Genomic DNA, 21,840 nt, shown 5'->3' with positions numbered 1-21,840 from the left:
TTTTAAATTGTGTGGTATTTTGCAGCAGGAAAATACAGAAATGAGAAGAAGCTCCTTTCTTTGGCCTCATTAAGCAAATACTGAGGCCCTTCCATTGTTTCAACACTGTGTATGTGGGAGAAAGAAGCAGGAGGTCAGTGCAAGGGTATGACTCCCATCCAAGAAAACGACTGTGTGAGAAGACAGACGGACAACAGCTATGTTAAGTACTTCAGTCCAATGGGAATGTGCTGTCCTTTGGACAATTGATTACTGAAAACGTACAAGCCATTTTAAAAAGTGAAGAACCGAGATTATTCTACTAAAAGCACAGCAGCCAATGCAGCATCAGACTAGCAACTGACTGGAATTGTAACAACTAAAATTTGGAAGTCATATCTCAGACAGAGACATTCAGAGTTTGACAAGGAGCATTTGGACAGATATTGTGTTCTAAGTTTGGCCTCTGCACTGGAGGAGGCAGAGCTGCTCAATCCTTCCCTCCAAGCTTTGTGAAGTGTCATGCTGACTTACTGACTTGCATCACAAAGTCCTGTACCACCTGAAGAGTCCCCATGCCAGTTCTAAGTAGCATGGCTTTCAATAAAGAGAATTTAATCTTAAACATCGGGCCTTGAGATTGCTTTTACTACATGTGACAACTTGCCTTACTTAGAATCAACCTTTCTTTGCCATTTCTTACCTGCATTTTGAGTGGCACCATTTCCTGGATCATTTACAAGTTTCATGTGCTCAAGTACTTTGTTGAACTGGAAAATTTGATGAGCCATAAACTCCATCCATCTACTCAAAATTCCTATTTAACTGACTCTTCAACACTTAATCCTAAAACATATTTTAGATTATCTAGTTTAATCTGCTTCTCACAGACCTGGAAACCCAAACCTTTTGTCCTTCTAGCCCTATGAAACAAAAAAATTGCATCTGACTGAAGTAAGGCTTCCCAGATGGATTAAAAAGTGTTGAGCCACGCAGAACATCCTGCAGCAGTTTGTGGCCATGACCATGGTCAGTCATTCCCTTAAAACTTGGGTGTGATTCCTAATTTGTCTAAAATATCAGAGTTGAGCTTCTAGATCTGGGTTCTCAGGCCAAATTAATCTTCTTTAGTGAGTTACACATAATCCTTTAGTGAATCCTAAGTATCCCTTAGTGAACTGCTACTACATTACACACAATGAACTGCACTGTTCTTAGATGCAAGAGAAAATAGCTGATCTTCTGTCACAGGGAGCTGCAAGTGGGAAAGTGACCTGGCCTCCAGTTTGCACCACTTTGATGCAGTGGAGATCACTGTGCATGAGCAGTAATTTCAATCACAGGGATGCAAGAGCTGATGAACAAGGGCCATCCTCTGCCATAAAGTAAAACATTCAGTGATCTCCAACTTGTGTTGGCTCTGCACCTGGAAATATCTTGGGATAGATCCTGGCTCTGGTCAGCCTGATCTAGTGTGGGGTGTCCCTGCCCATGGCAGGGGGGTTGGAACTAGATGATCCTTGTGGTCCCTTCCAACCCTGAATGATACTATGATACTATGATAGATCCTCCTAGAAGCTCTACTAAGACACATGATGGACAAGATGGTGATTTGAGATAGGTGATTTGCTTTACCAAGGACAAGTCCTGCCTGACCAATCCAGGGGCTTTCTATGATGGAGCAACTACATTAGTGGACAAGTTACGAGCTGCAGATGATATCTTCCTGGAATTATGTAAAGCCTTTGATACTGTCCTCCAAAATATCCTTCTCTCTAAACTAGAGATACAGATATGAGAGATGTACTCCTGGGTCAGGGAAACACTCATTATCAATACAGGTTGGGGGATGAAGGGATTGAAGCAGCCCTGTGGAGAAGGATTTGGGTTTTAGTGAATCCAAAACAGAACACCGGCTGGCAATGTGTGCTTGCCGCCTTGAAGTCAACCATATCCTGGGCTGCATGCACAGCAGCATGGCCAGAAGGTTGAGGGAGGGGATTCTGCCTCTCTGCTGTGCTCTGGTGAGAACCCACCTGCAGTGCTGTGTTCAACTCTGGTATCCTCAGAACAAGAAAGACATGGAGCTGCTGGAGTGAGTTCAGGAAGCCACAAAAATGATCCGAGGGCTGGAGCACCTCTACTACAGAGACAGGCAGAGAGAATTAGGATTGTTCAGCCTGGAGGACAGAAGGCTCTAGACAGACCTTATCACAGCCTTTCAATACTTAAAGGGGTCCTATAAGAAAGATGGTGACAGACTTTTTAGCAGCACCTGTTGTGACAGGACAAGCAGAGATGGCCCAGGTCACCCAGATAGGTGGTAGAAGCCCCATTCCTGGAACCATTCCAGGTCATGCTGGATGGGGCTCTGGGCAGCCTGATCTAGTTGAACATATCCCTACTCATTGCAGGACAAGTTGGACTAGATGGCCTTTAAAGGTCCTTTCACACCTAAAGGATTCTTTGATTCTACAGAGTCCTGCTAATCTGTGGACTGCTTTTAAAGGTTTTGCAGAAAGCAACCCAAGAGTAGCTAGCCTACTGTCAAAGTAAGTCCTATGTCTAACAAAATAACTGGGAAAAAAAAAAGGTAGCAATCTGAAAAGAACCCAACCAAACAACCCAAACTCCATGCAAAGCACTCTTCTGGCCCTTCAGTCCCTGTAGACAGCTGCTGTGTAATTTTTCTATGCTTAAAAGATAAGAACAGCAAACCCAGATACAGTATCTCACTGCCGCTCTCACTAATGTCATGTGCAGATGTACCAATTGCCTTGCTTATACTTGCGTCTCACATACTTCTTACTGGTCTTCCTGATTATGAACACATTGCCACATGCTTTTCTACACAGCCATAAGATCTAGAAACAATGATTTTTGTGAGTTTTATGTACTAAAAACAACTGCAGGAACGGGGAATTTTCCATTAAAACCCCAAAACAAATATTGCAAAACATGGTATTATTGAACATGTTCCAACACCATCAACAGTCTCCTGCTTTTTAATGAGTAACTATAGCAAAATCATTTAGAACTGTTATTTTAGCAGGGCTTCAGTTATTTTTCCCTTTTAAAATATTTTAATAAACTTACTCAGTTTAAAGCTCAATTTACAAAGCAGTTAAGTAAATCAGCCATTTTAAAATCACCATAATTTCATTCACTTAATTAATTAATGGATATTCTCCACTACTTCACCCCCCCATATGGCTATAAGAGCCTCTTATCCTCCTGAACTCCTCTGGCTAGTTATAATTTTATTTGCTCCCCCCCTTTTTTTCCCTGTGAAATACAATCAGCTGCAAAAGTAACAAGAAATACAGTAAGATAGAGACGAGCAGAGAAAAATAAAGATAGCAGATACTTCCTCCTGAGTATGGACTGTGGACAGTCATGACTGCTTTGCTGTAGACAAATTGTGGCAAAATTTGTTGCCAGAGTAGCAAAACATCATCAACACTAGTAGATCTTAGCTTACAGAATCATAGAATCACTGAGTGGTGGGGATTGGAGAAGACCTCTGGAGACCATATAGTTGTGCCACATGCCACAAGGTTGAACCTATTTGCTGAAATGGGTTCACCCAGAGCAGGTTCAAAACCTCTCTGGGCAGTCTGCTCCAGCACCCTCAAAGAGGAAAAGTTTTCCTTCAGGTTCAGATGGAACCTCCTAGGTTCCAGTTTGTGCCTGTTGCCCTTTGATCAGTCACTGGGCACCACTGAGAAGCAGTCTGGCCCCATCCTCTTGACATGCACCCTTTAGATACATGAATTGAGAAGATCCCACCTCCGGCTGCTCTTCTACAGGTTAAAAAGTCCATGGTCTCTCAGCCTTTCCTTGTCAGAGAGATGCTCCAGTCCCCTCATGACCTTTGTAGCCTTTGTTGGGACTCTCCCCAGTAGTTCCTTGTCTCTCCTGAACTGGGAAACCCAAACTGGACACAATACTCCAGATGTGGCCTGATTAGGGCAGAGAAAAGGGGGAGGAGAATCTCCCTCAATCTGCTGGCGACACTCCCATTAATACACCCATTTGTCTTAGTGTGCTTTATCTCCTGATCAGTTGTCAAAACTCTCACCAGTTATAAGAGGCTGCTGAATTTCCTTTGGGAGATGGTCAACCAAGGGAGAATTTCCATGCATTCTCTTTCCTGAAATTTTGAAAGCAAGACCTCTGCAGAGTATTAATTAAACTCAAAGCTAAAAATTTACCTTTTTTTTTTTTTTAACAACTGAATCTGGCCCTTAAAATTAATCAAGTTTATTTAGATCCCAACAGAAAAAAGGTAGCTTAAAAGTATCAAACTTATTTATGTTTCATACATTAAGCTGGCAGTCACTACCTCCAAGTACGATGGAGTAATTCCACTTACTGCCTTTTAGTATCTATAGTGCATTAAAACTTCATGCTTATCTTTTGTCCTTCCTCCAAAAGGAACCTGAGTGTGCTGGGTTGAGGCAGCCCCCTTCCCCACCCCGGCAACAATAAACACTCAGATAAACGGATTGCAAAAGTGATGGAAAGTTTAAATAGAAAGCAGTGAACTTTTACAGAAAAGCAGAAGCACAGTGCCAAGAAAAAAAAATTCCCAAAACAGACCCAGAGAGATCCCATCCCTACCTGAGGGTACACCCGAGACCCTCAGGGCTCCTTCTTCCCCCTCCCACTGCTAGGCTAGTCTCAGCTGGCCAGATCTGAGACTGCCCATCCCCCCGTGGCCTTGGGCCTAGCCAGGCCCAAAGCCAGGAGACATCTCCCCCAGTTACCGGCTGACGGAGGAGGAAGAAAAGAGATAGTGCTAGACTCCGCACTGCATCTTATAGGGGTGCAAAGGATTGTGGTATGAAATACTACATAATTTCCTGTGTCCACCCCTGGGCTGGACTTCTGGACACAGGAAGTAAACACTGCAGGGGGGCACCCAGCTCAAACTGTAACATACCACCCCTTATTTCATACCATAATCTTTGCACCCAAACACATCATTAAATCAGAAATCTTCCAATGACATGTTCGGCGAAGTCCCTATCTTCATCTGGGCGTCCACCCAAACAGTCTCTCATTCAGGCTCTAGTGTCCGTCCATTCCAGTTCTTCTTCCCTCATCTAGTAGAACCTCTCAGCGATGCAGAGTTCACTCTTCTGCGGTGCAAGCTCTTCGTGGATCCGTTGGACATCCTGGTCACCTGGAAGGAACCTCACAACTTCTCAACCAACCTTTATTCCCATCTCTATTTACTCAGCGGCATATTTCCACCCCTGGGGCAAGCCAGTCAGAACAATCAGGCTCTAACTGCTTCTCCACCCCTCCAGGAAAACAGCACGCTGAGCCTTTCATAACCCTGCACGGACCTATCCCAAGCCCAGTGCTGACCGCTTCCAGCCGCGGCCCGAGGCTCTACAGATGCTTATCACAGTACACCGCCTTCCCGCTAGGCGTTCGCGTACCGAGACGTGACAGCATCCAAAACACAACCCTCCCCTGGCGGAGGGAGGGGCTGCACCACAACCTAGTGAGAAGAAGGGAGGTGGAGCCAGGTGCTCGGCGCCATTTTCGGAACTCTTCCGAAAAGGCCGGGGAAGAGACTAGGGCCGGCCCCGCCGCAGCCCGAGCGCACGGCCGTGCTCACCGCCGCCGCCGCTCCGAGCGCGCGGCTGTGCTCACCGCCGCCGCAGCCCGAGCGCACGGCAGGTCCCGCCGCCACCACAGCTCAAGTGGACGGCCGGGGACCGCCGCCGCCGCTCCGAGCGCACGGCCGGTCCTGCCGCCGCCTGAGCACACAGCAGGGCTCCGCCCACCTCTGCCGCCGCGGTACAGAATCAAAATCGCCTCCACCCCTCGGGCATTCAAACGTCTCCTCCAGCAAAAGCCATAAGCACGTCCTCAGGGCCCTTGAGAACAGCTTTCAGCTGGAGTCCCCGTTCGCCCATAGGGAGCCGAGCTCGCCCGCTCGCCGCGGCTGGCCCTACCCCGCAGCGAGAGCGGACCTGACTTTGATCTGCTCGCCACTGCTCCTCCCCCACTTCACTCCCTGCCGCTTTTACCGCTCCGCAGAGAATAAAGGTGGGGGAAGGCAGGTCCCGCATTCTCAAGCGGTGCCCCCATTCCGATGGTTAAGAACCACCCCTGCTTGAAATAGCAAGAGAGACTCTCTGCCACCGGACACGCACCAGGAGTCCCCCTGCAATCCACAAGAACTTAACACAATCGCCCCAACAACAACACGAGCCCCCAACTGCCAAAAAACCAAAACGACGCCCAGAACTAAATTTAAACTCTCTTATCTTTTACAATCCGATCTGCAGAGTAGCCACAATAACCAACTCCTTCTCCTGCCTGGCTCGCCAAGAATGTAAAGGGGTTGGGGGCAGATCCTCTGCCCACCTCAACCATCCTCTGCTACCAAGAATGTGCTAGGGTTGAGGCAGCCCCCTTCCCCACCCCGGCAACAATAAACACTCAGACAAACGGATTGCAAAAGTGATGGAAAGTTTAAATAGAAAGCAGTGAACCTTTACAGAAAAGCAGAAGCACAGTGCCAAGAAAAAAAAATTCCCAAAACAGACCCAGAGAGATCCCATCCCTACCTGAGGGTACACCCGAGACCCTCAGGGCTCCTTCTTCCCCCTCCCACTGCTAGGCTAGTCTCAGCTGGCCAGATCTGAGACTGCCCATCCCCCCGTGGCCTTGGGCCTAGCCAGGCCCAAAGCCAGGAGACATCTCCCCCAGCTACCGGCTGACGGAGGAGGAAGAAAAGAGATAGTGCTAGACTCCGCACTGCATCTTATAGGGGTGCAAAGGATTGTGGTATGAAATACTACATAATTTCCTGTGTCCACCCCTGGGCTGGACTTCTGGACACAGGAAGTAAACACTGCAGGGGGGCACCCAGCTCAAACTGTAACACTGAGGTACCTGAATATCAGACTGAAGGGACAACTGTAAGGAGCTAAATAATATAGAACTTATTTTCCTCCCAGATCCACAAATACAAAATAAGCAGCAGATCTCAAACAGCCAGATGCAGCATCATTCTTTTAACTTCTAACACTACTTTCTGGAATGAAGGCTGTGCAGGGCCATAACTGCCTTCAATGCCATTGATTTTCTTCCTCATGCCACCAACTTATTTAGCTTCTTTTTCTGTATGAATTTCACCTTTCAGATATGGGGCTCTCTCCCCAAATTGAAAGCATTGATCTTGAGTGGAAATACATGTCCAGATACAGAGATGTTCCTTTCTCTTCCTGCATCCCATAGAGAAAAGTCAGGAAAAACACTGGCAGATTTTCTCACCTGCTGTCATAACCCAACCCCAGACAGATATAAGGAAACATTTACCCAGCACTAACTTTGTAGGTGATGGAACACAGCAGAACAATCCCATAAAACCAACTCTGATCTAAGTTCATATCCAATTGAACTTGCAGGAAAGAGTTCAAGGCAATTCAATTACCCATTTGGGAATAAGGCCAGACACCATCCTTAACACTTCTAACACTTGAGAAAATGGCTCTGAAGTCTTTAATGATCATAAGAAAACATTTTCCCCAATCTTTTACTGACTGTACATGAATAGGAAGTGTTTCAACATCAGAGAAGAGATCCTCTTCTGCAGAGGTCCTCCTCCAAACTTTAATTAAAATTCACCACTTTATCTAAGAAGCTCTGCAAAGCTCAGGACTTACACACTAATTGCATGTTTTGATGCAAGATCTATATTTGATATAATCTGCATACCACAGATGTGGGCCAGAGCCAAAGTGTTCATAACAGGATCCTAGGTCCTGTAATTTGTTTAAAAATTATTCTGGTAAAGTCCCATCAACTGTGGTAAACAGGATGGGGAGAGATGCCAACTTTCACCCTTCCTTAACATATGCTATCTACTGCTGCTCCAGGGTAGGACCCTAGCAGCACTACACTGTCTTGTCAACAGCATCTTCAGAATTTATAACCTTGTAATTGTTTTGCAATGCAATATGCACTTGCTTGGTGTTATTAAACACAATATTGCCCCTTAAATGGAGTGGTTAGTTCAGAAGGTAACATTCTGGCTTGTCAACTGAAACAGGTCATGCAAAACTATGTAACAAAAAAATTATTTCTTCAACTAGTTAACTAGTTTACCCCAAACACAGTGTTCAGGCTTGGGTCCCTCTCTCTAAGAAGGCTAGTGAGGTGCTGGAATGTGTCCAAAGAAGGGCAATAAAGGGGAGACCTTCTCACTCTCTATCTGAAAGGAGGTTGGAGCACGATGGGGATCAGTCTCTTCTCCCAAGGAACAACTGACAGGACAAGAGGAAAAGGCTTCAAATTGCACCAGGAGAGATTTAGGTTCAACTAACGGAACAATTTCTTCCCCAAAAGGATTGTCAAGCCCTGGAACAAGGGTGGAGTCCCCATCCTTGCAGGGATTGAAAAAGCCATGTAGATGTAGTGCTGAGGGACATGATTTAGTGGGTACCTGGCAGTGCTGGGCTAACAGTGGGACTTGATGATATGATAGGTGTCTTCCAACCAACACAATTCCATGATTATATCATAACTGTTTTAACCATCACAATCTTTGTCATAGCTTCAACTTATTAGCCTGCCAGATTTTTTCCCGCACTTACGTACATATAGAATTGAAAACTATCTGAACAGCTGTGGAGATGGATGTCCTCCAGCTATTAAAAACATACAGCAGAGAGCACAGCTGTGCTGCTTTTTCATGCCCAGTCCCCAGACCATCTACTGGTGCAAGGATTCTGACTCTGAATGTCCAGGGGGATATGTTTCCATTCCTCATGAGGTCTCTGATCTAGGCAGCAAGGAAAAACTGCTATCAAGGATGGTGTTCCTATTTCCAACAGCAATATAATTTACTTATCAACTGGCCTGATATTCAACAACCTAATTACCATGAACAAGCTGCTCTGGATGTTTTCTATCAGGATCAGCGACTACAAAAAAACTTCCAGCTGTCTAGTCTCTTGATTTTTAAGCCAAGCTTGTTTCTCTCTCCACACATTTTTATGAGACCCAAGAAGTAGTTTCATTTGTCCCTCCTTCCCTTTTCACATCTTGCCCACCATTACCCATCCCAAAGGATGCAGTCGGTTCTTAGAAGATGCTCAAGAGAGAGACTTTCATTCTGAGCTACAGCTGTTCAACAAACAGTGCAGTTGATGTACATCACAAAGTAAACAGTGCACAACATGCACTGTTGATGGGCTGTGACCCATCAAGTGAAGCTCCAAGGCACTAATGGAAGAACATTGGGATATTTAGGGCACAAGAAGAAGAGGAGAGGCTGAGAGCCTGGATCTTATCAATGCTTATCAAGATCTAAAGGGCAAGAGTCAAGAGTACAGGGCCAGACTGCCTGGGGAGGTGGTGGAGTCATCATCATTGGAGGTGTTTGGGAGGAGACTTGATAGGGTGCTTGGTTGCATCGTTTAGTTGATTAGGTGGTGTTGGATGATAGGTTGGACACAATCATCTCGAAGGTCTCTTCCAACATGGTATGGTCTATTCTATTCTATTCTATTCTATTCTATACAGTGCTGCCCAAGCAATAGGACAACGGGCAATGGGTACAAACTGGAACACAGGATGTTCCTTCTGAACATGAAGAAAACCTTCTTTCCTGTTAGGATGAGAAAGCACTGGAACAGGCTGCCCAGAGAGGTTGTGCAGTCTTCTTCCCTGGAGGACTGGCTGTGATTCTGGGTAACCTGCTCTGGGTGATCCTGCTTTAGCAGGGGGGTTGAACTAGATGATCCCCAGAGGTCCCTTCCAAACCCCACCATTTTGTGCTTCTGTCGACACTATCTAATCTTGTGAATTTCAAGCTTTGGCTTTTTCTGTTCTTACTGAACAAGTGCATCTCCTTTTATTCACTGCCAATTTAAATATTTCAGAAACACCCAAAGCTTCGCACCATATTAAGCAAAGCTGCCTTCAAAACAGCAGTTGATGCTATGAATTCTGGGGCGCAATACCGGATTAAGGATCTGACTCATCTGAGCCAACACTTGTGTTCATCAGTTGCAATTCCAGTATTTTCAGTGGAGTTGTACCAGTTTTCAAGAGAGACAAAAAAAAAATATAAAAAATCAGGCCTCAAGTGCTCATCATGTCAACAAACACAGATCCATCCTTAGCCATACATTAGCATAATTATCTCCTGCAGTTGCATCTCATAGTTCTGATTTTCAAAGAGGACTCTACTCCCATTCATCCTGATTCACAAACAAAATGTAATGCTTGTAATGACTGCCCTCATCCCAGGGAAACGAAAGCTTTGCCTTGCAGCAAGGAGTGAAATCAGACTCACAAGCCGATCTATCGAAGTTAAACGTCACCAGTGCTGTTTGTGAATGCAAAACAGCACCTTATGAATGCAGAACACTGCCATATGCTTTCCATCAAAACGGTGACAATTAACAAGAGCAGCCTGAAACTTCTGAAAATAAATCCAACGTAATCAAATACTCACCGCTACACAAATTATGGAAGGCAAGCTGAGAGCAGAATATCAACATATCATTTCTTCAGGAGGCCTCAAGTTTCTCAGCTAGTTAAAAGAGCTCCCAACCCAGATTTACTACCTCTACAAAAGCTGCTCTTCCATACCAGGCTTTGAAATCCTTCACTGACAATAAAATATTTTCTTCTGGATGCTGGCATACTGGCATCAAGCAAGCCCTAGTAGTTTGGCCACTGAATCCCCTTAGGTGAGTAACTTTATAGTATCCACTTTACATGTTTGTGAAAGAGAAAGAACTTGAGATCAATCTTACAAGGCAAAAAGGTAATATAAATGCCAATTATTGTCATAATCTAAGTCCTACAAAAGGGACTGACCTCTGATTAAGCACAGGGTTGGGAGCCAGACACTTCTGAATTCTACTCAAGGCACAGACTGGTTCACACCAACAACTTATCTGCCTAACCCTAACCTTTCCTCCTTCTAAGATCTGGGTTTCCTACTGTAGCTGCAATTCTACAGCAACGAGACAGGAATTCAAACTCTGAGGCTGGATTCAAGAGCAGAATGAGGGATCAGCAGGACTAACAAACAGAGAGAAAAGCTGTAGTGGCAGCTGAGTACTGAATCAGGGCCCTGTGACTGGTTGAGGCTGTGCCTTTAAGAAAAGAGACAGTGCTGGGACACTATGGCTGAATGTTTTGGAATAATAACAAAAACAATCAGATATTCTAAACTAATTTCATTGGTGGATTGGTAGAATGCAGTTTTAAGTTTAGGTGCAGCTGGGACTTTCCTCAGTTCGCTCCTTTCCTTCTCCCTTTCCAGCTTGTCTGCTTCTGGGCTCCCTGCCAGAGTGACCCTGAACAGATAAGGCCGACTAACACTCTGCTTTAATTAATAACTGCTCTTTTTCTCTCTTTCTAACCCTCTTTGGGGAAAAAGTGGAGAGAAGGGGGTACAGGGGGGGAACCCTCCTCTGGAGGAGGGAATTTCGTTCCTGTATTATTGTTTTTTTTACTTTGCTGTATATTTCTGTATATATGTTGTAAATACTGTAAATTGTGTACATATCCTGCATTTTCCAAAATTGCTTGTAAAATATAGCATTTTTCCTTTGCTTCTCCAGCTGGCTAGCTGTGGTTTTTTTTTCTTCCTCTTTGTGGGGGAGAGAAGGCTAGGCCCTTCTCTCCAAAACCACCACAGGCCCAAAGCCCAAAACTGTGCCAAGAGTAAATGAAGAGCTCTTGGATTCAGAAGTTGAAGACTAAACTTTGGAAATATAGAGTCTCTATCAGACTTTATGTCAGGACTTGTGTGTTTGACATACACAGTTAAGCAAATCTCACCAACAGACTGAAACACTATCTTTAACCCAAATGAAGAAAGTCATTCTGGCAATAAAACGGCGATGTGGACCTAAGACAGGCACCAGATTGGCAAGTCACCTAGTTTCAGCTGTCAAGATTACAGGGATAGGTACTTCTGTATTCTGCCTCCAGTTCACATCAGAATTTCACACATCCTTTATTAAAATCCAGACAGTATCTTGGAATTCTTCTCTTTTAATTCTTCTGGCTTGAATAGTATCTAAATACTTCAAACATTCTACAGATTATCCCTGTGATGCAGGGAAGTGAAACTACACTGACTTTCAAAACCAGAAGTCCACAGAAAGGAGTGTTGGCCTTCAGACAAGTCAAAATGACTTATTCAAAGTCACACAGGTATTCTGCAAGAAGGCAGACCAAGTGCCTGGCCAAACTTTTGAGTGTTTTCTCACCACACATACAGCCATCCTACAGGGTACCTGTATAGCATCAGATGTAAGAAGGTGAAAGACTAGTTTCAAGGTGTAGGAAAGCAGAAAGTATCTATGGAAGGTTTCAGGACAAGAAAGAACAACAGGCCACTGATACTGGAAGGATGGCTTGATGATAAAGAAGAGCTGACCGTGGTAAACAACCTGACGTGCCAGACAAGAGGATGCTTGTCTCCATGCTGGAGAAGACCAACCTGATATAGGATGAAGATAACAATGGACAGCTGCATATCAAAAGAGAAAACCCAATTAGCAGCAGTGGTGCAAGAATGTCAGGGAATTGCTTACCCTGCTCGATTTTTCCTATATAAGCTGCTTGTTCTGTACCGATAAACGATTCCTGCCTCACCAACATGGGAGTCCGTGCATGCTTTCCGAAATCAAGGAATGCCTTGAAGAATATAAACTATAATGGCAAAACCATGTAATTTTGGCCACAGTTGCTTCCATATTAGTTTTATTTTAAGGTGTTTCAACAAGAAAAACACGTCCTAATTAACACTCTTAAAGCACCAAGCATCTCTTTGCATAGCCTAGGCCCAAACTAGAGAAATTTCCTCTTGCATGACAGAGAGAAGAACCAGTCTGTATTCTCAAGAAAAATCCAAACCTTTCTGTGTCCTGCTCAGAGCCACGACCCATCTAGAGATGTAAGTCCTGAGGCTGCAGATGCATTAAAGAGGGTGAACCAAGCTAAGAAATGCTCCTCTGCCCTTCTGCATAGGACTTAGTGGAAATCTCCACAGACCAGTTCGGTTAACTAACCCAGAAGGTCAATCAATCAATCAATCAATCAACTAACTAACCAAGCAACCCACAGCTAGTTTCTGCCTGGGTTGGTGAGCTGACTTAGCTTGGAGAAGGTTCTGATGATTGCTATTACCACCCCAACAGATGGAGACAAGCCAATTTGGCCAGAAGCTGAAAAGTGAGTGGTACATACGCCTTTCAGAGTGGCTTAGCTACCTGTGAGATCATCAATTAACTAAGGGCTCAGACAGGACATTGTTTCAGTTAAGGAAGCTTAAGATACCAACAGAACATTTCTACAGCCACCAACTATTTACATGATACCTTGTCACTGAAGACAAAAGAAAGCAGATTAGCCGAGTCCTCTTTCAGCCAGGTTTAATTAATGTGTTTTGTGTCACATTTCAAGGTAGATGGACAGTCAACACAGACCAGCCACGTGGTGAGTTTCTAAGCCACTGTAGCTTCACTGTCTGTTCATCTAGGTGTGCTGACTTTGGTATCATTCACATACTCTTTCCTTTCTTTGTGTTGTTTTTCCTAAATGATGACAAGGCTTCAGTTGAGTCCTTTTTCATTTGCATTACTCACGTTGATTTTCTCGCCACTCAGCAGGCTTTTATTCACTTCCAAGACAGCTCTGTCATTGCTGGCAGATAGATTCATAAGCATCAGCCTGATAATTCAGGTAATCCTTAAGTGACGATGTTGAAACTGTCTAGTTCTATCAGAAATCATGTTTTGAAACATGCAAAACAAATACTGATGGTCATATCTCACTATTAACATGTTAATTAATCAATACTGCCATAAGCCTATGAAGTACAAGTAATTTATTCTACTTATGGAGAACTCAATGGAGATACACATGCACTGGCCACAGGACTTAGTTTTAGATAAATGACTAATTCTTGTGACACTAAAATCAAGAGTTTTGTGTTCACACCATGCCTCAAGTTCCTCTCAAGTACTGACTCTCATCCAATTACAGCTAAAATTAGTTAGATGAAATTGTAACTGCAGCTGGCTGCCTCCTTTGCTCTTCTGACAGAGGATCCTGCCCCAGGGTAGGAGTAACCAAACTACTCTCTAAATGGGTAGTTTTAAAATATTCAGTTTTAATTTCATTCAGTATTTTTAACTTTTCTTTCTTCACAATTCTGTTTTCTTCTTCCCCTGTCTGAAACCACAATGCTCACTGATCCTTTTAAAAATGTATCTATGGTTTAATATGGAAACTTTATACCTAAATGGGTCATCTTGGCCCATTTCTTCTAATTTAATACTCTCTAATCCCCTCCAAATAAGTTCACCTCAGCTTTCACTCAGGTAAAAATTATTCCCCTATACTTATATTGCTGGAATACACTTATGTTTTGGGAATAAATCAAAAAAGCTGCTACTTCTCTGATGGAGGACGGCAGCTGATTAACAGCACACATCAGTGTGCCACAATGATTCCAGAAAGCCACAGAATAATGTGACATCCAATGGTAACTGCACAAGGGGACAACATGACTGAAATGTAGCTAAAGAACAGGAACTGTAACTATGTAATTCAGTTTGGAAATGTATCTTAAAAGTCCCATTCAAAGTTAAAGCTGACAGACTGTCCTTGTGTTCACACAAAGCACAGAGGAGCTCTAAGATCACTCTGCAAACTCTGAATTACCAGTATAATAAAGATGCACAGGGCAGTGTGGCCTTACCTCCAGGCTTCCTTTCCTGCTGTGAAATAGATCTTTACAATTTCAAGTGGTGATTTTAATACTGAAATCCAACATGTTCCCAGCTAAAAGAAAGAAGAGGAGGTGGCTCAGGGGACTGGCAACGAAGTAGGAAACCACTCATTTTGAATAGAAGACTAAACCATAAGCAGTAGAAAATAACTAATGGTTGGATCAAGAAGCCTTTTTGAAATAGCTTAGTTTCCAACACAAAACCCTCTGGCAGCTATCATGTTTTGCTGCAACTCCCTTGACAGAAGTCTGTGACTGCACTGTCACTTGCGCTGTGAATGTCCACGTGCTAGAGGAATAGAATAGAATAGAATAGAATAGAATAGAATAGAATAGAATAGAATAGAATAGAATAGAATAAACCAGGTTGGAAGAGACCTTCAAGATCATCACGTCCAACTTATCACCCAACACCACCCAATCAACTAACCCATGTAACCAAGCACCCTGTCAAGTCTCCTCCTGAACACCTCCAGTGACGGCGACTCCACCACCTCCCCAGGCAGCCCATTCCAATGGGCAATCACTCTCTCGGTGTAAAACTTCCTACTGACCTCCAGCCTGAACTTCCCCTGGCGCAGCCTGAGACTGTGTCCTCTTGTTCTGGTGCTGGCTGCCTGGGAGAAGAGACCAACCTCTGCCTGTTTACAACCCCCCTTCAGGTAGTTGTAGAGAGCAATAAGGTCACCCCTGAGTCACCTCCTCTCCAGGCTAAGCAGCCCCAGCTCCCTCAGTCTCTCCTCATAGGGCTTGTGTTCCAAGATGCTCACTAACTTCGTTGCCCTTCTCTGGACTCGTTCCAGCAAGTCAACAACCTTCCTAAACTGAGGGGCCCAGAACTGGACACAGGACTCGAGGTGTGGCCTAACCAGTGCAGTATACAGGGGCAGAATGACCTCCCTGCTCCTGCTGGCCACACTGTTCCTGATGCAGGCCAGGATGCCATTGGCCCTCTTGGCCACCTGGGCACACTGCAGGCTCATGTTCATCCTACCATCAACCAGCACCCCCAGGTCCCTCTCTGCCTGGCTGCTCTCCAGCCACTCTGACCCCAGCCTGTAGCACTGCATGGGGTTGTTGTGGCCAATGTGCAGAACCCGGCACTTGGATGTGTTAAATCTCATGCCGTTGGACTCTGCCCATCTGTCCAGCCTGTCGAGGTCTCTCTGCAGAGCCTCTCTACCCTCTAGCAGATCAACTCCTGTCCCCAGCTTGGTGTCATCAGCAAATTTACTGATGATAGACTCAATGCCCTCATCCAGATCATCAATAAAGATGTTAAAGAGGATGGGGCCCAGCACTGATGCCTGGGGGACTCCACTACTGACTGGCCGCCAGCTGGATGTGACACCATTCACCACCACTCTCTGGGCTCGACCATCCAGCCAGTTCCTAACCCAGCTCAGAGTGCTGCTGTCCAAGCCATGGGCTGACAGCTTGGCCAGGAGTTTGCTATGGGGGACGGTGTCAAAGGCCTTGCTGAGGTCCAGGTAAACTACATCCACAGGCCTCCCCACATCCACCAGGCGGGTCACCTGCTCGTAGAAGGAGATCAGGTTGGTCAGGTAGGACCTGCCCTTCCTAAATCCATGTTGGCTGAGCCTGATCCCTTGGCCATCCTCTAAGTGCTGTGTTAATGCACTCAGGATGACCTGTTCCATGATCTTGCCTGGCACTGAGGTCAGGCTGACAGGCCTGTAATTCCCTGGCTCATCCAACCGGCCCTTCTTATGGATGGGCACCACGTTGGCCAGCTTCCAGTCCTCTGGGACCTCGCCAGTGAGCCAGGACTGCTGAAAAATGATGGAGAGTGGCTTGGCCAGCTCCTCTGACAGCTCCCTCAGCACCCTAGGATGGATCCCATCTGGTCCCATGGACTTGTGGGGATCCAGGCAGCTGAGCAGATCACCAACTACCCCATTTTTGAACATTGGAAAACTATGCTGCTCCCTGGATCCTTCTGCCAGCTCTGGAGGCCAGCTGTCTGGAAGACATTCTGTCCTGCTAGTAAAAATTGAAGCAAAGAAGGTGTTAAGTATCTCTGCCTTTTCCTCATCCCTTATCACAACGTTCCCCTCCGTGTCCACCAAGGAGTGGAGGTTGTCTCTGCCCTTCCTCTTGCTATTAATGTATTTATAGAAGGACTTTTTGTTGTCCTTCACAGCAGAGGCCAGACTAAGCTCCAAATGCGCTTTTGCCTCCCTAATTTTCTTCCTGCAAGACCTAGCAACATCCTTAAATTTTTCACGGGTTGCCTCCCCTCTCTTCCAAAGGTGATACACCCTCTTTTTTTCCCTTAGTTCCATTAAAAGTTCTTTAACCATCCAGGCTGGCCGTCTGCCCCGGCGGCTCATCTTCCAGCACATTGGCACAGCCTGTCCCTTAGCCTTCAACAGTTCTTCCTTGAAGTAGGACCAGCTCTCCTGGACCCCTTTGTTTTTAAGGGCTTTATCCCAAGGAACCCTCTGAATTAGTTCCTTGAGTAGCCTGAAGTCCGACCTCCGGAAATCCAGAGTGGAGGTCTTCTTGCTACCCCTCTTAGCTTGACCAAATAATGAGAATTCAATTATCTCGTGGTCACTGGCCCCTAAGCACCCTCCGACCACCACATCACCCACCAACCCTTCCCTATTGGTGAAGAGGAGGTCAAGCATAGCCTTGCCCCTGGTAGGCTCTCGCAGCACCTGGGATAAGAAGCTGTCCTCCATGCATTCTAAGAACCTCCTAGATTGCCACTTCTCTGCTATGTTAAGATCCCAGCAGATATCAGGCAAGTTGAAGTCACCCATGAGAACAAGGTCAGGCGATCTTGAGACAGCCTTAAGCTGCCTATAGAATGACTCATCAACATCCTCCTCCTGGTTGGGTGGTCTATAACAGGCTCCAACCAGGATGTCAGCCCTGTTGGCCTTCCCTCTAATTCTTACCCACAGGCACTCAACCCGATCGTCCCTAATCTCTGTCTCAATGGCATCTAGTGCCTCCCTGACGTACAGGGCCACCCCTCCACCCCTTCTTCCTTGCCTGTCTCTCCTGAAGAGCCTGTAGCCATCAATTGCAGCACTCCAGTCATGTGAGTCGTCCCACCACGTCTCTGTGATGGCAACTACATCATAACTTTCCTGCTGCAGCAAGGCTTCCAGCTCCTCTTGTTTGTTGCCCATGCTTCGTGCATTAGTGTACATGCACTTCAGCCGGGCTGCTGGTTTCACCTCTGGCTCTGGCTTATCACCCCCAGACCCCAGCCTGGGGGGACTGGTTTCAACCCCTTCCCCCTTCGAAACTAGTTTAAAGCCCTATCTATGAGACCTGCCAATTCCCTCCCCAGAATCTTTTTCCCTTTGAGGGATAGGCCATTCTCGTACACTCTGATCTTACCCTTCCTCTGGGACAGATGTGCTCCATCTGTTGCCAGCTGGCAACAGATGAATAATCTTCATCCTGGAAGGAATCCGTCTGGAAAAATCTGTGTTCACAGCAGCCCGGTTTCTTGCTACCTGTTCTGCAGACAGGATTGCTTTTTCCAACTCAGTCTGACAGGAGGTACAATCAGAAGTCAAGAGGTCAAAGTATCTCAAGAATCTGACTGAAAGCGAACAAGCACTTGGTTATGCCTACAAAAGAGCTATGGGGAACAGGGATATAGGACTGGCCAGATGGATGAAAGTACAGCACAGGTCAAGCCTTTCCTTTCAGTCTGACAATCTTCAAACTCATTTGCTTATTGAAGAAACAGCACAGATACTGACTACATTGAAGAGTCACGATAGAAGTAATTTAGAAGAACAGACTAATAGGCTCCAATTCAAGGATGAGATTCAGACAACTTCAGTTCATACTGGGATTCAAGATACAGCAGTGGTTGCTTGGATCAGCAAAGCCAATTCTAACATTAGGTTAAGTGCCCTAGGTCTTTTGCCTTTGCTATGGGGTGTACTCATGTCCTTTCACTAAGTCTATATTGGTGCTAATGTTTCATAGTTTCATTCAGGGTTGGAAGGGACCACAAGGATCATCTTGTTCCAACCCCCCTGCCATGGGCAGGGACACCCCACACTAGATCAGGCTGGACAGAGCCTCATCCAGCCTGCTCTTAAACACCTCCAGGGACGGGGCCTCAACCACCTCCCTGGACAACCCATTCCAGTGCTTCACCACTCTCATGGTGAAGAACCTCCTCCTCACATCTAGCCTGAATCTCCCCACCTCCAGCTTCATTCCATTCCCCCTAGTCCTGTCACTACCTGAGATCCTGAGAAGTCCTTCCCCAGCCTTCCTGTAGGCCCCCTTCAGATACTGGAAGGCCACAATTAGGTCACCTCGGAGCCTTCTCTTCTCCAGACTGAACAGCCCCAACTCCTTCAGTCTGTCCTCATAGGAGAGGTGTCTGTTCCACAGCTCTGGTACAGGGATATGATACATGTTCAGTACATGTATGGAGATCTCCCCCTGTACTCAGCACTGCTGTGATCACACCTTGAGTACCGGCGTTCATTTTTGAGGCACTCACAAGAAGGCAGTGAGGTGCTGGATCTGGTAAAGGGTCTGGAAAACAGACCTTATGAGGTGTGGCTGAGGGAACTGTGGTTGTTTAGCCTGGAGAAAAGAAGGCTCGGGTGAAACCTTCTCACTCTTCACAAGTCCCTGAGAGGAGGCTGGAGCAAAGCGTGTGCAGATCTCTTCTTCCAAATAAGAGGAAATGGCCTCAAGTTGCACCAGGGGAGAACTAGATTGGATTTTAGAAGAAACTTCTTCGCTGAAAGGATTATCAACCACTGGAAGAAGCTCCCCAGGGAGGTGGTTTAATCACCATCCCTGAAAGAGTTTAAAAGACCCAAAGATGTAGTGTTACAGGATGTACTAGAATTGGTAGTTAGGTAATGGTTGGAGACTTGACGATCTTAAAGATGTTTTTCAACCACCTTGCTTCTATGATTCTCTGTATATTAACACTTCTTTTTCCCTGATCAAGGCTGAATTTCTAACAGCAGCATGATTTTCATTCTCTCTCTCTCTTTTCCTTTTCCTATTCTCTACAGAAGAGTAGAAATAACATATCAACCAGACCAAGCGAGGAATGAAATGCTACTGTTCTTTGGTTTAAATGTCTCACAAATACCAAACCAATGGAACTCTCCAACTCAGCCACCTGCTGACAAATCATTGTAAACATTTCTTTGCTCTCTTTAGACAGATTAAAGGACATCAAATAACTTGAAAGTTTTCTGCTTTTTTTTTTTTAGTTTGTACTTACACTACTGGAAAAGTTCTGAGCATACTTTACATGGAGATGGGACGTTATAAAGCCTCTTGAGGGTCTTCAGTGTTATTCAACATTCTGTAAGACACAATGACAAGATACAAAAATATTAGCAGTTTTTATGGAAGGCAAATACATTTGGACTTCTTGTTATCTGGCATACAATTATACAGCCAGTTCAAAGAGGGCAACCTAACAGCAGTTTCATTTGCAGTATCACCAAAAAAACCTCCAAGACATATACTTACAGGACCCTTCTCAAACACCCAATGCATCCCCCTTGCTAAAAGGCAGTAGAAGATACACCAATCACTAAACACAATCATGGTTAAAATGGTCTCTGGAACCACTGAATTGTCTTACATCATCTTTCAAGTCTTATTTCTTTCTTCCTTTTGCCTTCAGCATGAGCTCTGATGGTTTGCAACAGGCCCATGGACTTAACACCTGTTAAATAATCTTTTACATCCGAACAGCCTCTAAATTATAATGGCTCAAGTTACAGACAGATACTTGACAGATCTAAACAAGGCCAACAAGCTGCATATTCTGGGCTACTGCAGGCCCAGAGATTAAAACCCAAACTGTTCAAATACATTACCCTGGATAACCTGTAACTTATCGAGGTACACACAGACATATACTTCATACTGCATACACTGCTAGTGGTGTTCCCCAGGATTGTGTCCAGTCTTGTTCAATATCTTCACCAGCAACCCAGATGAAGGGACCATCAGCAAGTTTGCTGTGACACAAAACTGGGAGGAGTGGCTGTGCTCCATTCAGCAGGACCTGGAGAGTTGGATTGAGAGGAATCTAATGACATACAAAGGCCAGAATAGTGTCCTGCACCAGGACAGATTACAGGTTGATCTGCTGGAAACCAGCTCTACAAAGGACCTGGGAGTCCTGGCAAAGAACAAATTCCCCACGAGCGAGCTGCGTGCCCTTGTGGCCAAGTCAGTTTAAGAAGGATGGTGAGTTGCTGGAGCGTGTCTGGAGGGGGGAGGGGGCAGCAAAGCTGTTGAAGGGTTTGGAGCACAAGCCCTATGAGGAGAGGCTGAGGGAGCTGGGGTTGCTTAGCCTGGAGAAGAGAAGGCTCAGGGGAGATCTTATTGCTGTCTACAACTACCTGAAGGGAAGTTGTAGACAGGTGGGGCTTGGTCTGTTCTCCCAGGCAGCCAGCACCAGAAGAAGAGGACACAGTCTCAAGCTGCAGGTTTAGGCTGGATGTTAGGAAGAAGTTCTTCATAGAAAGAGAGATTGGCCATTGGAATGGGCTGCCCGGGGAGGTGGTGGAGTCACCACCACTGGAGGTGTTTAGGAAGAGACTGGATGGGGTGCTTGGTGCCATGGTTTAGTTGATTAGATGGTGTTGGATGATAGGTTGGACTCGATCTCAAAGGTCTTTTCCAACCTGGTTAATTCTATTCTATTCCATTCCATTCCATTCTAGTCCAACAGTTTCCTGGGGTGCATTCAGAAGTGTGGCAAACAGGTCAAGGGAGGTTCTCCTCCCCCTCTACTCTGCCCTACTGAGGCCACACCTGAAATACTGGGCCTTATTGGATCCCTAGCTCAAGAGAGACAGAGTCCAGCTAAGGCTACAAAGATGCTGAGGGGACTGAAGCATCTCTCTGAAGAGGAAAGGCTGAGAGACTTGGGGCTGTTTAGCCTGAAGAAGAGCACACTGAGATGACATCTCATCAACGCTGATCAGTATCTAATGGGCAAGAGGGAGCAAGAGGATGGGGCCAGACTCTTGTCAGTGGTGCCTAATAACAAGGAGAAGGTGAAACAGGAACAAACA

At 45.5% G+C, this 21,840-nt stretch overlaps 1 protein-coding gene across 19 annotated transcripts in view; it reads right to left on the bottom strand.

Annotated features, from left to right (window-relative positions):
• Positions 1–21,840, bottom strand: part of HMBOX1 (homeobox containing 1) — a 203,615-nt gene that overhangs the window by 83,760 nt on the left and 98,015 nt on the right. For 14 of the 19 annotated variants that reach the window (XM_068143201.1, XM_068143203.1, XM_068143208.1 and 11 more), the window contains exons 2-4: positions 20,025–20,108; positions 18,149–18,303; positions 14,741–14,823 (exon numbers count right to left, since the gene is read on the bottom strand). In XM_068143201.1, coding sequence (XP_067999302.1) covers positions 14,741–14,823; positions 18,149–18,175 — 110 coding nt within the window. In that variant the 5' untranslated portion in view covers positions 18,176–18,303; positions 20,025–20,108. Of the gene's footprint in view, positions 1–14,740; positions 14,824–18,148; positions 18,304–20,024; positions 20,109–21,840 lie in introns of those variants that run through there. The other 5 variants (XM_068143198.1, XM_068143199.1, XM_068143200.1 and 2 more) reach the window with 3 other exon arrangements.

This window comes from Melanerpes formicivorus, unplaced genomic scaffold, assembly GCF_026170545.1.
Source record: "Melanerpes formicivorus ecotype bairdi unplaced genomic scaffold, bMelFor1.0.p_v2 SCAF_9, whole genome shotgun sequence".
NCBI classification, from domain to species: domain Eukaryota; kingdom Metazoa; phylum Chordata; class Aves; order Piciformes; family Picidae; genus Melanerpes; species Melanerpes formicivorus.
The sequence above is the reverse complement of the archived record's forward strand: the minus strand, read 5'-3'. Positions and strand labels throughout refer to the sequence as shown.